Below are 18,923 nucleotides of genomic sequence, written 5' to 3' on the forward strand. Positions count from 1 at the left end.
TAGGACAACTGACACATACAACACTGTAACTATCTCCTTAGGACAACTGATATATACAACACTGTAACTATCTCCTTAGTACTACTGACACATACAACACTGTAACTATCTCCTTAGTACTACTGACACATACAACACTGTAACTATCTCCTTAGTACTACTGACACATACAACACTGTAACTATCTCCTTAGTACTACTGACACATACAACACTGTAACTATCTCCTTAGTACTACTGACACATACAACACTGTAACTATCTCCTTAGTACTACTGACACATACAACACTGTAACTATCTCCTTAGTACTACTGACACATACAACACTGTAACTATCTCCTTAGTACTACTGACACATACAACACTGTAACTATCTCCTTAGTACTACTGACACATACAACACTGTAACTATCTCCTTAGTACTACTGACACATACAACACTGTAACTATCTCCTTAGTACTACTGACACATACAACACTGTAACTATCTCCTTAGTACTACTGACACATACAACACTGTAACTATCTCCTTAGTACTACTGACACATACAACACTGTAACTATCTCCTTAGTACTACTGACACATACAACACTGTAACTATCTCCTTAGTACTACTGACACATACAACACTGTAACTATCTCCTTAGTACTACTGACACATACAACACTGTAACTATCTCCTTAGTACTACTGACACATACAACACTGTAACTATCTCCTTAGTACTACTGACACATACAACACTGTAACTATCTCCTTAGTACTACTGACACATACAACACTGTAACTATCTCCTTAGTACTACTGACACATACAACACTGTAACTATCTCCTTAGTACTACTGACACATACAACACTGTAACTATCTCCTTAGTACTACTGACACATACAACACTGTAACTATCTCCTTAGTACTACTGACACATACAACACTGTAACTATCTCCTTAGTACTACTGACACATACAACACTGTAACTATCTCCTTAGTACTACTGACACATACAACACTGTAACTATCTCCTTAGTACTACTGACACATACAACACTGTAACTATCTCCTTAGTACTACTGACACATACAACACTGTAACTATCTCCTTAGTACTACTGACACATACAACACTGTAACTATCTCCTTAGTACTACTGACACATACAACACTGTAACTATCTCCTTAGTACTACTGACACATACAACACTGTAACTATCTCCTTAGTACTACTGACACATACAACACTGTAACTATCTCCTTAGTACTACTGACACATACAACACTGTAACTATCTCCTTAGTACTACTGACACATACAACACTGTAACTATCTCCTTAGTACTACTGACACATACAACACTGTAACTATCTCCTTAGTACTACTGACACATACAACACTGTAACTATCTCCTTAGTACTACTGACACATACAACACTGTAACTATCTCCTTAGTACTACTGACACATACAACACTGTAACTATCTCCTTAGTACTACTGACACATACAACACTGTAACTATCTCCTTAGTACTACTGACACATACAACACTGTAACTATCTCCTTAGTACTACTGACACATACAACACTGTAACTATCTCCTTAGTACTACTGACACATACAACACTGTAACTATCTCCTTAGTACTACTGACACATACAACACTGTAACTATCTCCTTAGTACTACTGACACATACAACACTGTAACTATCTCCTTAGTACTACTGATATATACAACACTGTAACTATCTCCTTAGTACTACTGACACATACAACACTGTAACTATCTCCTTGTACTTCTGACATATACAACACTGTAATTATCTCCTTAGTACTACTGACACATACAACACTGTAACTATCTCCTTAGTACAGCTGACATATACATCGTTATAATATGGTATAGATAAATGTGATGTTAATGACAATTGTCACATATAAACTTAATTTATTTTACAACAATTTCGAAATAAGTTATTCGAATTCATATTAATCACGCTTGTTAGCACGGGAGGTCTTAATGTGGGAAGAAACCTGAGTACCCTGAGAAACCTCACGTAGTCGGACAGGTAACCCCATACCTTTTCACGTCGAATCGGGGAATCGAACCCCGGCCGCCTTCGTGAAAGGCAAGTCCGCCATTCACTGTGCCAACCGGCCACTCTTAAATATTTGTTATGATATGGTAAAGATAATTGTTATAATGTGGTATGTACAATTGATGTGATGTTGTAAAGGTGATGTTATGTTGTGAACTGGTTCAGGTAATTGAATAGGCATTCCTCTTTCTGTTTTTCAGTGTCCCTCCTCCGAAAATGATTTCACACCAAATAATATCCCCCGGAAAGTGACACAATACAAAATGTCGGCTCCAGACCTCAAGACTCTGTTCCATTATAACAACAACCGCCCTAAATCTACTCCCATCCTAGAGACCGGGTTGAAGGACCTTCCCGCCAAAACTCTTGCTCCAGTTCTCACACAGAATCAAACCTCGCCACCAGAAGAGGACACGAGTTTTTCCTTGACCCCCAAGAATGTGGCGGTGGACATTAGCCGGACACCATCCTCGGGATCCCATGAGAACAGGGAGTCCGACACTGAATTCTCACCCCTCTTAGGCAACAGGTACGCATGAGTAAAGTAGGTCTTGGCTGATGGAGTAGGCAGGTATAAAAGCGGCCACCGTAAGCAACGCGTATTATACAAGGATACAGATCGGGAAGGTAAAAGGGAATTTAAAGGAGTACATTTCACACCGGATTGATATTAGAAATGATCAAGTCATCCACAAATCTACTTATTTCAGGGTATTGCCGCTGATGTTTAGTTATTGCTGTGGTGACTATAGTTGTAACGAATAATAATAATAACAATATACAACATTTATATAGCGCCCTATATAATTTGTAAAATTACTCTAAAGCGCTTTACAACATATGGATAATAGTAATGGTTATAATTGTGAAAACAAAAAACCCAAAGGCTTACAATCACTTTATACATTTAAGCAAGCAATGTGCACATAATTGAACAAATAAAAGGGTGGTATTTACATGACGTCTTTGCAAAGATTCTAAAATGCAGACGTGAAGAGGTGAGTTTTGATGTCCCTCTTGAACTTGGCCAGGGTATTTGACTTTCTAATAGCAGAAAGTAAGCTATTCCAAAACGTAGCCGAAACCCTCCCAAAGCATCTGTTTCCGTAGGTCACAGTTCGAGATTTTGGGACACACAACAAAGATTCTGACTCCGACCGCAGTGATCGTGACGGCTGATACAGGGTAACAAGCTCCTGTAGGTACTGAGGAGCTGTTCCATTCAGTGCCTTGTATGTGTACACCAGAATTTTGTACTGCGACCTGTATCGTACAGGTAACCAGTGCAACGAATAAAGCGCAGGTGTGATGTGCTCTCTCTTTCGAGTACGAGTAACCAGCCGTGCTGCAGTGTTCTGGACCCTCTGCAGACGACTAGTTAGTTTGTCAGATATACCACAGAGCAGGGCGTTATCATAATCAAAACGAGAGGTAACACGTGAATGCACCAAAATCTTGCATGCATCTGCAGTTAAAAACTGCCGAATACAGCCGATGTTCCTGATCTGGTAGTAACAGGATTTGGCAATAGCGTTCACTTGTTTCTCCATGTTCGGTGAACTATCAAAGTATACCCCTAGGTTTTTAACAGCTGGAACAGTCTCAATAGTTCTGGCACCGACCTTGAGCTGGAGAGCCATTGTTTGCTGACACTTTGGGGAAAAGACGATTAGTTCCGTCTTTTCCTGATTAAGCTTAAGCATGTTGGCGTTCATCCAGATACTGATATCTGTCAGACAAGCTTCCAGACATTCCAACTGTCCTGTGGTTTGATGACCATGTAAATTTGTGTGTCATCGGCATAGCAATGATAGCGAAGGCTATGGCGACGACAAATCTCTCCAATCGGTTTGGAGTACATACACTATTTTCGTGGTCCTAACACCGACCCTTGAGGAACCCCAAAATCTAGTACTTTGTCATGGGAGGTGGCAGATCCGATGGCAACAAACTGTCGTCGTTCACTCAGACAAGACTGTATCCAGCATAGTGCGGTATCAGTCACTCCATTAGAGTATTCCAGACGTTTATAAAGTAAAGGCAAGGTGTTGACTTTTATGTTGTAACATCATAATCATTGACAAGGCGTCACTGGGTTATACCAATCCTTACCTACAATGTTGCTTATACTTGGAATACTCGTATATCAACTCGAGATCTTCTGATATGACGACTAGGGTTGACAACGGGGTAGTATACGAAAATGGTCAAATGATAACTCTTTATTATATATTGACATATACCTGATTCATAGGATACGGATAATCTCCCTTTTTAACTGTTGCAGTGATTCCGGGACCAGCAGTGTATTCTCGAAAGAATTGGCATGGGATGTCCAGGAAGCCGTCAGTAACTACTTCCGGTTGAGCAACTACAAACAAATGCTGCACCATTTCAAGGTTACAGTCCTCCTCGTCCTCACCGTCGTCTTCTGCGTAAGTTACGTCACTTCCCCACATGGTCACCGACTTTCATTTTACGTGTCCAGTGATGGACATATGGAGGAAGGTAACATGATGACGTTGTCCACTGTTGCTGAGCTACTCACCAAGCTAAGTTCCTGTAAAGACGGAGTTCGTCACTTGTTTATTGTGTGTCGGTATGGCAAAAGTTACGCTAAATGACCCGGGCAAACCTTTCTGTAGGATGGTAAATAAAATGTGAAATTTCAGTCACGTGCCTGTAGAATCAATCCCTTCTGCACGTTGACCAATAAACAAACGAACCTGTTAGATTTACTTGATAACTTATAGACGTTTGTTTGCAGGCTATTATTACTGCACACGAGGAAGCGGAAGTGAAGTTTTGGACAACATCTGTTGCTAACACTTTGCCCATAGGTAAGTACTATTCGATTATATTTCTTCTCACACGGATAAACTCTAAATAATTATAAACGTTGTATGTAAAAGACTATGTACTTAAATCAAATAGTATCTGTTTTATTGCATATAATTGTGCGCTATCGAATGCAGGTTTTACTCGGACACTTTCTCACATTTTGTGGTATGACGTCAATGATACAATGTGATCTGACGCTTTAGACTTACAGTGTACAAGATCTGTAATTTCATCGGGACAAATCTCTGACACTACCAATTATATATGTGTATCTACGAACAGTTTCCACTTCTCACGACGCCGATGGCACCCTAACACTGACATTAGATGGCCCCCTGAAGAAGACAGAAGACAGAAATTCAAACGACACAGTCATCACAATAGAAGTTCTCAGATATAACAGTGTAAGTGAAAACATCCCATCATTAATTGATGTACTTGCTTTTTACCTGTATTGGGATTTTCTGTCAACCATCAAGAGCTATTTATTTTACATGCGCTGAACTGGAAGCGAAAGTGTTCATACGTTTAAATCACAGTTATTTATCAACATTAAATAGCAAAATATTAAGAAAGAACAAGTGGGGGGAAAATAATAATCCTATGCGTTAAAGTTGAGTTAGAAACTGGTAGGATCTGCGGGCTGGCCATTTAAGAATCTTACCCCGAAGGATAGTTTCTCTTACCTTCAAGAGTCGTATCCGTGAATTTTCCGTAGTGAGAGAGAATATGTATTGTTTACTTAAGGGATGAAAGAAAGAGTGTCAAAGCCAAATGCTGGGTGTATGAGCAGTGGATAACTCGAACTTATTTGAATCTCAACCATCAGGGTAATATTTGCCAATCTCTTTATCATGTTCTTGTATCTATTCCAACACCATGTCACAGTGTTGATATAGTCTCTGTATTTATGTTTCTACCAGTCTGAAGTACTAGAGACCAAGATGTGGGTGTTAAACAAGTCGATTTTGCATGAGGAAGAATCTGAGGAGGTGGAATATAAGTTCCTTAACCTTAGTGGAACGTGAGTATCAATGTCATAAGATCGTATCAAAAAAACAACGAAAAAATGCTGAAGTGTAAACAAAAAACGGATTAAACTATGGCAATTAAAGAACAAAGGGAACTTCGAAAAGTAAAGGAAGTATAAAATCAGGTGTTCTGGAAGGGTAAACGACTTTTGCTACGTCATGTTAATTGAGGTCAAAATCCAAATAATGTCACGTCAACAAAGCGAGAACAGGGATAATGAAACAACAAGGCACTCTAATGGACATAACAAAAACATTGACCTTATTATCAAGCAAGGAAACTATATATTTCGATGTCAAAGGGTCGTAGTTTCCCATGTCATTAGATTAATAAGTTTGTCGGGAGTATTTCATGCCTTCAGATGTTAAGAATTCATTTTATAAATTGTGAATAGTGGGCGTATTCTGTCGTCAGATAACTGTTGTAGTTTGGTCACATAACTGTAATGTAATTAAGTATTACATAACTATTATTTCAGTATCATGTAACTGTTATGTCAGTATCATGTAACTGCTATGTTAGTATCACATTACTGTTATGTCAGAATCACATTACTGTTATGACAGTATTACATTACTGTTATGTCAGTATCACATTACTGTTACGTTAGTATCACATTACTGTTATGTCAGTTTCACATTACTGTTATGTCATTATCACATGTCTGTTATGTCAATATCACATTACAGTTATGTCAGTAACACATTACTGTTACGTCAGTATCACATTACTGTTATGTCAGTATCACATGTCTGTTATGTCAGTATCACATTACAGTTATGTCAGTAACACATTACAGTTATGTCAGTAACACATTACAGTTATGTCAGTAACACCTTACTGTTATGTCAGTAACACATTACTGTTATGTCAGTAACACATTACTGTTATGTCAGTATCACATGTCTGTTATGTCAATATCACATTACAGTTATGTCAGTATCACATTACTGTAATGTCAGTATCACATTACTGTTATGTCAGTATCACATGTCTGTTATGTCAGTATCACATTACAGTTACGTTAGTATCACATTACTGTAACGTTAGTATCACATTACTGTAACGTTAGTATCACATTACAGTTATGTCAGTATCACATTACAGTTATGTCAGTATCACATTACTTGTATGTCAGTATCACATGTCTGTTATGTCAGTATCACATTACTGCTATATCAGTATCACATTAAAGTTTATCAGTATCACATTACAGTTATGTTAGTATCACATTACTGTTACGTCATTATCACATTACTGCTATATCAGTACACATTACAGTTATGTCAGTATCACATTACTTGTATGTCAGTATCACATTACTTGTATGTCAGTATCACATGACTGTCATGTCAGTATTACATGACTGTTATGTCAGTATCACATGACTGTTATGTCAGTATCACATTACTGTTATGTCAGTACACATTACTGTTAATTAATTATAACATAACTGTTATCGTTACAGGGACAGTGTCAGCCTTCGTTTCACTACTAACTCACCGGAGAGTTTCGCTGTCCGATGGAAAGTAGATTTGACACATAATATTGAAATCATCGTCGCAGCAGTCGTCCTCGTCTTTGTCTACATTCTCATTATATTTGAGGTTGGTGTCAATTTTTCTACAGTAATCTTAACAATATTATACATAAACAAGGGTGGCTAGTATGTTACTGAGGAAAGAAAACACAACGATCGTAAATCTAAAGTCGTAACATTTGATATATAGTTGGATAATGAAGTAAGCACTGTTGTTATACTGATGGATTTATATAGAATTAAGAAGCGCATACGGTTTATCTGTGTCTTTGAGGTGTGTTTTAAGTCGGAGATAGTGTGGCAGAGGTAATGCATGATTGAGTCTTGAAGGTTATGTGACGTAAACGGTAGCAAGATGTCGACGATCAAGGAAGTGAGGTCAAAACTTGGATGACCAAGAAAAGTTAACGCTTTCACAGCAATGTCGTTCATTTTGTAGCTAGTCCACAGGACAGTCGCGGCCATCATCGGTTCACTGGCGGCTGTCGCTGCCCTGTCCTATTTTGAGAAGGTAGGTGAATACATACACGGAAGATACTTGTTAGGGACCCAGTTGGGAATGCAATGGAAAAATTAAGTAGTTAAAACAGGGAAACATTAGTCGGGGCGGTTAGGAAGGTACGTCAATAAATACAGTAAAACCGCTTGATCAGAGGGACAAGCCCTGTTTGAGATGTAAATGTATAGTAAAGGGACTATCCATTTACATCAGCACCTGGAACTAAATATATTGCACCCACCCCTTCACATAAACACCGTATACATTCTGATCGGAATCAAATATGAAACATCTCACAGTTATACAATAATCAAATGGTTATCATCAATGCTCACAGAAAATTTTACATCGCTTCAACCTCTCTTCCGTACATACTCAATCATGTATACAACCACTTGATAATATATTAAATAAGACTAAAAATCGTAGATCGAAATAAGTCATCGCTTCAGGGAAAATAATTCATACAATGATAAATTTTGTGCAACTGTTATCAATCCGTTCAGGTCAGTAATTGGTTATCCCCCTTTACTGCTCGCCAATAGTTTATTACCTGTTCAGACCTCTGATTGGTTTTCAACCGTTCACGTCGCTGATTGGTTATCACTGCTTCTGCCTGAAAATTGATTGTGACTGCTGAGTGATTAAAATGCCGTAATGATGCTGAGTCAGTGGTCTAATGTTACCACTTACCTTTGGTTGCCACAGCGACCGTCCCTGAAAGTGATCATAGCCTGGGTAAACAGTGTTCTAATGTTAACATTTCCCTCTGGTTGCCACAGCGACCGTCCCTGGAAGTGATCATAGTCTGGGTAAACAGTGTTCTAATGTTAACGTTTCCCTTTGGTTGCCACAGCGACCGTCCCTGAAATTGATCATAGCCTGGGTAAACAGGGTTCTAATGTTAACATTTCCCTCTGGTTGCCACAGCGACCAACCCTGGAAGTGATCATAGCCTGTGTAGACAATGTTCTAAAGTTAACATTTCCATTTGGTTGCCACAGAGACCTTCCCTGGAAGTGATCATAGGCTGGGTAAACAGTGTGCTAATGTTAACTTTTCCCTTTGGTTGCCACAGCAACCGTCCCTGGAAGTGATCATAGCCTGGGTAGACAGTGTTCTAATGTTATCGTTTCCCTTTGGTTGCCACAGCGACCGTCCCTGGAAGTGATTATAGCCTGGGTAAACAGTGTTCTAAAGTTAACATTTCCCTTTGGTTGCCACAGCGACCGTCCCTGGAAGTGATCATAGCCTGTGTAGACAGTGTTCTAATGTTATCGTTTCCCTTTGGGTGCCACAGCGACCGTCCCTGGAAGTGATCATAACCTGGGGAGACAGTGTTCTAGTGTTAACGTTTCCCTTTGGTTGCCCCAGCGACCGTCCCTGGAAGTGATCATAGTCTTGGTAGACAGTGTTCTAATGTTAACAGTTCCCTTTGGTTGCCACAGCGACCGTCCCTGGAAGTGATCATAACCTGGGTAGACAGTGTTCTAGTGTTAACGTTTCCCTTTGGTTGCCACAGCGACCGTCCCTGGAAGTGATCATAGCCTGGGTAGACAGTGTTCTAATGTTAACGTTTCCCTTTGGTTGCCACAGCGACCGTCCCTGGAAGTGATCATAGCCTTGGTAGACAGTGTTCTAATGTTAACGGTTCCCTTTGGTTGCCACAGCGACCGTCCCTGGAAGTGATCATAGCCTGGGTAGACAGTGTTCTAATGTTTACGTTTCCCTTTGGTTGCCACAGCGACCGTCCCTGGAAGTTATCATAGCCTGGATAGACATGGAAACGCTCATGCTGCTCTTTGGAATGATGATACTGGTCGCCATATTTTCCGAAACAGGATTTTTCAATTTCTTTGCCCTGAAGGTAAGGTATGTTTAGGTCAAGCTTTAGATACATGTACTTGACATTTAGGTAATTGTTTCATCATTATTTTCTATTTCATATTTTTCTGGCTTTGAATTGAAGTCGGTAAATTATTAGAATCTTTAATGTGTGTTATGATGGTCACCAGTGAAGTCAAGTACATGCTGATTTAAACAGACATTTCAACAACAAATTTTAATGAAAAAAATCTTATGACAATTTCTGTTAATTAATAAAAAGAAAGCAATGATGCGCTAGGTTAATTGAGTATGACGTCACACCCATGTTAACAGCCAAGTGTATAATGACTTCAGACTATTAATATGCGATATTACCTTTGTGTTTAAGGCGTACAAGTTAGCAAAGGGCCAGGTTTGGAGTCTTGTAACCTTACTGTGTTTGTTCAGTGCCGTAGTTTCTGCATTTCTCGACAACGTTACAACAATCCTCCTTCTGACACCCGTCACTATCAGGTATAATAACACATATGACTTATTTTGACAGAAATATTATAACTTTGTCCCATGGCGACAGTAATATTGTATACTTTGTACCACGATGTCAGTTATATTGTAAACTTCGTCTAATGATGCGAGTTATCTTACATACTTTCCCTCATGACAACAGCAGTTTTACATACTTTGTTTCGTGTGATTGATAATTTATCATTACTTAGACACTTGTTTCCATTCGTGTGTAAGGTATTACCGTAAATTTGCGCGTATAGTGCGCACTTTTTAGGGTAAATATTGTCATGTCAAAAAGGGGGTGCGCACTATACGCAGGAACAAGTCATTCTTAATTCTTGGGTTATCGTTCTCGAGTTTCTGGACCGCCATATTGGATTACCTCCCTTCAAATAGTTTATTTTGAGTCGTCGGTCATATATGATAAGATTGAAGATTAAAATAACAACAAAGAATGAAATTTTGGCAACACAATTTTTAACTTCTCTTAAATGATTAAAATCGGTAATCATGACTGCTGACGTAACATTTTTACAGGTAAGTTTTGACCGGAGGGCATGACGTCTGATCCCGGATAATAAGCTAGGTAGGATCGCCATGCTTCAGCGAAAATTATTGACACTTCTCAACACCACAGTTAATACAAATTACAATGCAGTAATTAGCTAACTCTCAATCAGTTATTACCGATTAACAATAGCTCTACTATCGAGGCTAATTATCGAATTAGTAAATACACATAATGTAAAAGAACTGAATTTGTTAGGTAAATTTATTATTGAAGCTAACAAACGAAGGATTGTTTAACTTATAAGTTTGTTTTACGTAATTTTGTATTACTCAATCGTATCATGTTCCATGTTTTGTTCGAACAATCTTTCATGTTTAAGATGGTAAATGCTCAACGTTGTTTTTTGTTGTTGATGATGATGATGATGATGATGATGATATAGATGTTTTCGATGATGTTGATATGATGATGATGGTGATGATGATGATGTAGTATTTGATGTTGATTTAAAGAGATGATTATTTCATGATGATGAGTTATAAGACGACGGCCACGACGACGACGACGACGACGATGATGATGATGATGATGATGATGATGATGATTGATGATGATGATGATAATGATGATGATAATGATGAAAGCGATGAGTTATGATTTCGATGATGCTGTTGTTGCTACTGATTTGTGATGGATGTGCCAGTAATATGTAATTATATGTTGTACTTATATGAAATTATTTGTTGAAAATCCTATAAGTTGTAAAACTTACGGAAATAAATTGAATTGTACTGTAAATTAATTGAAATTACTTGCAGTCGCGATCGAGTGACCGTGTTGTTTTCACTCCTCAACATTGCCGTGGCGTGAAGACCCACCACTGTTAGAACTACAGACTGATTTGACCGTAAAGGGATTATAAAAAATATGTTTATACTAGAAGCGTGGACATTCAATACATCCCCTTCAAATCTACTCAAAGGAAATAAATAAAAGCAGAATACACTATTTTTATGATGCTTCATAATATTGAAATAATTCACGAGGTTATCGATCACGTCAACAGGAAAGCGAGCCGGGAAAAAATGCACACTAGGCCTAGCGATTTGGTAAAAAAAACCCAACAGAAGTAACATGGAACGGAGCCTATAATTAAAACACTACATTTTCGTAATTATGAGAAAACCGCTGAGATGTCGAAACATAAATTGATTTAGCTACACTTTCTTCGGTTGATTTCTGCAGGATTCGTCCACCAAGCGGTACGGAGGGAGACCTTCATGGGCTTGTTGACTCCGATCAATCAATCGTTAATTAATCGGCGTTATAAACACCAAGTTACCTTTGATGCTTCTTTTCCATTTTGATACCGTCTATTTTTAGGATTTTTTTTCCAAAAAAAACCAAAAAAAAAACACCATATCATGCCAACTCGTCCTCATTTTTTCCATTCTATTTCTGTATGGTTAGACATTACAAACACACACTTGGGCGACTACATAAATCAGTAAAATGTTCAGTTATATTGATAACCTGTCATTGAGGACCAAGAACTTCTTGGACTTCTGTACCTCAATAATTCCCTTTAATTTGCTATCAAAGATACCGCCGACTCCTCTTCTACATTTATCACACGTTCGTCTCTTCGCCTGTTTTATCTATTGGCAGTTTGACAAATTCGTCCTGTCACTAACAAAATCTAGGGCAGTGTGCCGACTTAGCTTGTATGGGTTCATTTTCTGTAAATATTACTTTAAAACATTTGAAATAAATATGAAAATATCCTTTAGAATAAAAATATGATAGAAAAAAATTGTTTCAGGCTCTGTGAAGTGCTCAACCTTGACCCGAAAAACATCCTGATAGCAGAGGTTTTGTTCTCCAACATCGGAGGTACGGCTACTGCTGTGGGGGACCCGCCTAACGTCATCATTGTCTCTAACAAGGAAATTGCTGAAAAGGTAAGGTACTCCCCGGTTTCCCCTTCCGAGGAAACGTAGCCCCGAAATCTCTTTTCAATGTCATGCACTCAAGGAACCTCACTCCAAGGTAACGAATCCCCCGGAAGTTCTCTCCAAGGGGAAACGTCACACCGGCACATCTTTCCAAGGTAATGTACCCCCGGAACATCTCTCAAAGGTAACGTGCCCCCTAGGACCTGTTTCCTAGGTAACATAACCCCAAGACCTTTCTCTAGTGCAATAGTCTCTAAAGTGGCCTCTCTCAAAGGAAACTTATCCCCTGATCGCTCTAAGCTAACGTATCCATTGACCTCTGTCAAAGGTAAAGTACCTCAGGGAACATCTCCTTGAGGTGAGATATCATTGTGATAATCACTAGAAGCACCTATTTAAAAATCTGGTGTGTCAATGGAGAAAGCCAAACAAAGCATTGCAGAATAACGTGATCACTTTGGCCATTTGTGACTCATCAGTGGTTTTGAAGGTCAAAAGAATGAAAACTCCGTGTCCGAGTTGTTCCGAAAGATATGTAGAATACAACGGAAAGGGACCTCTGACATCACCAATACGTCCGACAAGGTTTCAGGTCGTCACTGAATGTGGATAACAACAGTTGGTACTGCTTCTGTTCTGCAAGTACATGGCTCAGGTTTCCACAGTGTATGTGAACTTCTTATTTCAGAGTAGCGCAGAGTACATATAGGTAACCATAGTGTACGTGATCTTCGTATTTCAGAGTATCGCAGAGTACATAGAGGTAACAATAGTGTATGTGATCTTCGTATTTCAGAGTATGGCAGAGTACATATAGGTAACCATAGTGTATGTGAACTTCTTATTTCAGGGTATCGACTTTGCCGAGTTTACCATACACATGACAGTGGGTATAGTGTTTGTGGCGTTCGCAGGGTACGGGGCACTACGAATTTACTACCGAAACATGGACTCTCTCCAAAACAAGGACCCTCCCGAAATAGCAGGTACATGTTAGTAGACTGTCTATGTATGTAATATGTATCAATGTAGTCCTGAAATAGGACTTCATAAAGATTTAATGTCTCAAACATTACAACACTTATCCACAAATTCATTGAAACACTACCGAGGTTCTCATTGTGGTTGATTCCTCGCTGTCCTAATTCTTCATAAGAGTAGCTAGAAAAAATTGTTTCGTAGCTGTCATTCTCTGGTGCATCAAGCACATATAGATATATCAGGTATTGGTCTACTTTCTCCTGAAAGGACACATTGGAATTCCTTACATGCCAAGAATATACGTACATGTTGTTTTCTCTTACGTATATGATGCTTCTTTGTCCTTCCAGCTGATTTTTTTCTTCGTATGAGCTGTTTTTTCTAACCCTCTCTTTCAGAGTTGAAGCACGAGATTGATCTGTGGAAGAAAGCTGCAGCCCGCGTGTCGGTCGCCACCAGGGAGGAGAGTATTATGAAGGCACTCTTCTTACAGAAGGCAACTCAGCGAGAAAACAGCCTAGTCCGGCGACTTTACAGAATAAAGTAGGTGTACAAGGAAGCGGACAGACTTGAAAATAATGCAATATATATTTCATTCATGACAGTTAACTTTCTAGTATACTATACTAAATATATTTGTATGTAGTTCGCGGAGATAGGTCAAGGGTTAAATATAAGGACATTGTTCGAACAAACAAGGTAAATGATAAATACCCTTTAGATTCGTTACATGTGTTACGTGTTATTTTATATCAAACTATATTGATGCATTGTTAAAGAAAATATCAAAGGTAAAATTCGTCCAGATATTATAAACATCATCATTTGACGATGATTTGCCTTTAATGTTTTCTTAAAGGTAACAGAAAGTGAAATATCTTATTAATATCATACATTATAAAGTCCATCACTTTGTTGATATTCAATTTGATTCTGAGCAAATTTCAATAACATAACGTTGCAAAGTATCGATTAATACTATAGTGAGCAATAATAAAATGAAGAGAGAGAGATACTTAAAGATTGGGTTGGGGTAAAATGTCATAATGTTACATGTACATCGGGTTATTTACAGGCGCTCAGAGATTAAAAACTTCGAACAAAACGTTCAAGATCTGGAAAGAAAGGTAAACACTTGTTTTAATGAACAACTAGAAACTAAAGAAAACGAGTGATATCATTCATAATAGAATTGCAACTACATAGCTAATGGTCCTATCAGTAACCCAGTAACAGTGTTTACTATACCCGACAATATCTATGTAACAACGATAACCCAGTAATAGAGTTTACTATACCCGACAATATCTATGTAACAATGATAATCCAGTAACAATGTTTACTATACCCTACAATATCTATGTAACAATGATAACCCAGTAACAATGTTTACTATACCCTACAATATCTATATAACAATGATAACCCAGTAACAGTGTTTACTATACCCTACAATATCTATGTAACAATGATAACCCAGTAACAGTGTTTAATTATACCCTACAATATCTATGTAACAACGATAATCCAGTAACAGTGTTTACTATACCCTACAATATCTATGTAACAATGATAATCCAGTAACAGTGTTCACTATACCTGACAATATCTATGTAACAATGATAATCCAGTAACAGTGTTCACTATACCCGACAATATCTATGTAACAATGATAACCCGGTAACAGTGTTTACTATACCCGACAATATCTTTGTAACAATGATAATCCAGTGACAGTGTTTACTATACCCTACAATATCTCTGTAACAATGATAACCCAGTAACAGTGTTTACTATACCCGACAATATCTTTGTAACAATGATAATCCAGTGACAGTGTTTACTATACCCTACAATATCTCTGTAACAATGATAACCCAGTAACAGTGTTTAATTATACCCTACAATATCTATGTAATAACGATAATCCAGTAACAGTGTTTACTATACCCAACAATATCTATGTAACAATGATAACCCAGTACCAGTGTTTACTATACCCGACAATATCTATGTAACAATGGTAATCCACTAACAGTGTTTATTATACCCGACACTATCTATGTAACAATGATAACCCAGTAACAATGTTTACTATCCCCTACAATATCTATATAACAATGATAATCCAGTAACAGTGTTCACTATACCCGACAATATCTATGTAACAATGATAACCCGGTAACAGTGTTTACTATACCCGACAATATCTATATAACAATGATAATCCAGTAACAGTGTCTACTATACCCTACAATATCTATGTAACAATGATACCCCAGTAACAGTGTTTACTATACCCGACAATATCTTTGTAAAAATGATAATCCAGTAACAGTGTTTACTATACCCGACAATATCTTTGTAACAATGATAATCCAGTAACAGTGTTTACTATACCCTAAAATATCTATGTAACAATGATAACCCAGTAACAGTGTTTCCTATACCCGACAATATCTATATAACAATGATAATCCAGTAACAGTGTTCACTATACCTGACAATATCTATGTAACAATGATAATCCAGTAACAGTGTTTACTATACCCTAAAATATCTATATAACAATGATAATCCAGTAACAGTGTATCCTATACCCTACAATATCTATATAACAATGATAATCCAGTAACAGTGTTCACTATACCCGACAATATCTATGTAACAATGATAATCCAGTAACAGTGTTCACTATACCCTACAATATCTATGTAACAATGATAACCCAGTTACAATGTTTACTATACCCTACAATATCTATGTAACAATGATAACCCAGTAACAGTGTTTACTATACCCTACAATATCTATGTAACAATGATAATCCAGTAACAGTGTTTACTATACACGAGAATATCTATGTAACAACGATAACCCAGTAACAGTGTTTACTATACCCTACAATATCTTTATAACAATGCTAATCCAGTAACAGTATTTACTATACCCGACAATATATATATAACAATGATAATCCAGTAACCGTGTTTACTATACCCTACAATATCTATGTAACAATGATAATCCAGTAGCAGTGTTTACTATACCCTACAATATCTATGTAACAATAATAACCCAGTAACAGTGTTTACTATTCCCGACAATATCTATGTAACAATGATAATCTCCTATCAGTAACCCAGTAACAGTGTTTACTATACACGACAATATCTATGTAACAACGAGAATCCAGTGACAGCGTTTCCTATACCCGACAATATCTATATAACAATGATAACCCAGTAACAGTTTTTACTATTCCCTACAATATCTATGTAACAATGATACCCCAGTAACAGTGTTTACTATTCCCGACAATATCTATGTAACAACGATAATCCAGTAACAGTGTTTACTATACCCGACAATATCTATGTAACAACGAGAATCCAGTGACAGTGTTTCCTATACCCGACAATATCTATATAACAATGATAACCCAGTAACAGTGTTTACTATACCCGAAAATATCTATGTAACAACGATAATCAAGTAACAGTGTTTCCTATCCCCGACAATATCTATGTAACAATGATAACCCAGTAACAGTGTTTACTATACACGACAATATCTATGTAACAACGAGAATCCAGTGACAGTGTTTCCTATACCCGACAATATCTATATAACAATGGTAACCCAGTAACAGTGTTTACTATACCCTACAATATCTATATAACAATGATAACCCAGTAACAGTATTTACTATACCCGACAATATCTATGTAACAATGATAACCCAGTAACAGTATTTACTATACCCGACAATATCTATGTAACAATGATAACCCAGTTACAGTATTTACTATACCCTACAATATCTATGTAACAATGATATGCCAGTAACAATGTTTACTATACCCTACAATATTTATGTAACAATGATAACCCACTAACAGTGTTTACTATACCCTACAATATCTATGTAACAATGATAACCCAGTAACAGTGTTTACTATACCCGACAATATCTATGTAACAACGATAATCCAGTAACAGTGTTTCCTATACCCGACAATATCTATGTAACAACGATAATCCAGTAACAGTGTTTCCTATACCCGACAATATCTATGTAACAACGATAATCCAGTAACAGTGTTTCCTATACCCGACAATATCTATATAACAATGATAACCCAGTAACAGTGTTTTCTATACCCGACAATATCTATGTAACAATGATAACCCAGTTTCAGTATTTACTATACCCTACAATATCTATGTAACAATGATATCCCAGTAACAGTGTTTACTATACCCTACAATATCTATATAACAATGATAATCCAGTAACAGTGTTCACTATACCCGACAATATCTATGTAACAATGATAACCCAGTAACAGTGTTTACTATACCCTACAATATCTATATAACAATGATAATCCAGTAACAGTGTTCACTATACCCTACAATATCTATGTAACAATGATAACCCAGTAACAGTATTTACTATACCCGACAATATCTATGTAACAATGGTAATCCAGTAACAGTGTTTACTATACCCTACAATATCTACATAATAATGATAACCCATTAATAGTGTTTACTATACCCTACACTATCTATGTTACAATGATAACCCAGTAATAGTGTTTACTATTCCCTACAATTTCTCAATATATCAATGATAAACTAGTACCAGCCTTAACATATCTGTACTTTGTTACAACAATTACATAACCAAGCGTTTCATTATTCTGTACTCCCAGTACTTCATCACAGACCAGTGGCTACTGGTAAAGAGCAGTATTATACTCACTGTAGCCATCCTCTTCTTCTTCCTGCAGTCCTTTGTGGACGGACTACATATCAATATAGGTGAGGCTGACTTAAGTATATGTCGAGCTATAGTATGTCTAAGTAAAGTACAATATCTATCATTTTGTTAGCGTTTACTATAAGAAATAAGAAATTTGCACACTAGAGCAGTGATGGAAGCTGTTGTGTTGAGTTCGTTGTGATTATGATGGATATATATTTCAGCCACGATTAGAGCTATAATGTTGATGTTATTTGTGTAGGCTGGGTAGCCGTTATGGGAGCTATAATGTTGATGTTGTTTTGTGTAGGCTGGGTAGCCGTTATGGGAGCTATAATGTTGATGTTGTTTTGTGTAGGCTGGGTA

General features: G+C 37.4%; 1 protein-coding gene across 1 annotated transcript in view; it reads left to right on the forward strand.

Moving 5' to 3' along the window:
- Positions 1-18,923, forward strand: part of LOC110465401 (P protein-like) — a 33,558-nt gene that overhangs the window by 4,037 nt on the left and 10,598 nt on the right. Inside the window, exons 2-16 of the mRNA XM_021521187.1 lie at positions 2,294-2,622; positions 4,381-4,528; positions 4,861-4,933; positions 5,217-5,338; positions 5,858-5,958; positions 7,435-7,573; positions 7,946-8,017; positions 9,750-9,872; positions 10,221-10,345; positions 12,673-12,811; positions 13,656-13,791; positions 14,185-14,329; positions 14,862-14,913; positions 18,508-18,616; positions 18,820-18,920. Coding sequence (XP_021376862.1) covers positions 2,357-2,622; positions 4,381-4,528; positions 4,861-4,933; positions 5,217-5,338; positions 5,858-5,958; positions 7,435-7,573; positions 7,946-8,017; positions 9,750-9,872; positions 10,221-10,345; positions 12,673-12,811; positions 13,656-13,791; positions 14,185-14,329; positions 14,862-14,913; positions 18,508-18,616; positions 18,820-18,920 — 1,851 coding nt within the window. The 5' untranslated portion in view covers positions 2,294-2,356. The remainder of the gene's footprint in view (positions 1-2,293; positions 2,623-4,380; positions 4,529-4,860; positions 4,934-5,216; positions 5,339-5,857; positions 5,959-7,434; positions 7,574-7,945; positions 8,018-9,749; positions 9,873-10,220; positions 10,346-12,672; positions 12,812-13,655; positions 13,792-14,184; positions 14,330-14,861; positions 14,914-18,507; positions 18,617-18,819; positions 18,921-18,923) is intronic.

Source organism: Mizuhopecten yessoensis, unplaced genomic scaffold (assembly GCF_002113885.1).
Source record: "Mizuhopecten yessoensis strain PY_sf001 unplaced genomic scaffold, ASM211388v2 scaffold1581, whole genome shotgun sequence".
Classification (NCBI taxonomy): domain Eukaryota; kingdom Metazoa; phylum Mollusca; class Bivalvia; order Pectinida; family Pectinidae; genus Mizuhopecten; species Mizuhopecten yessoensis.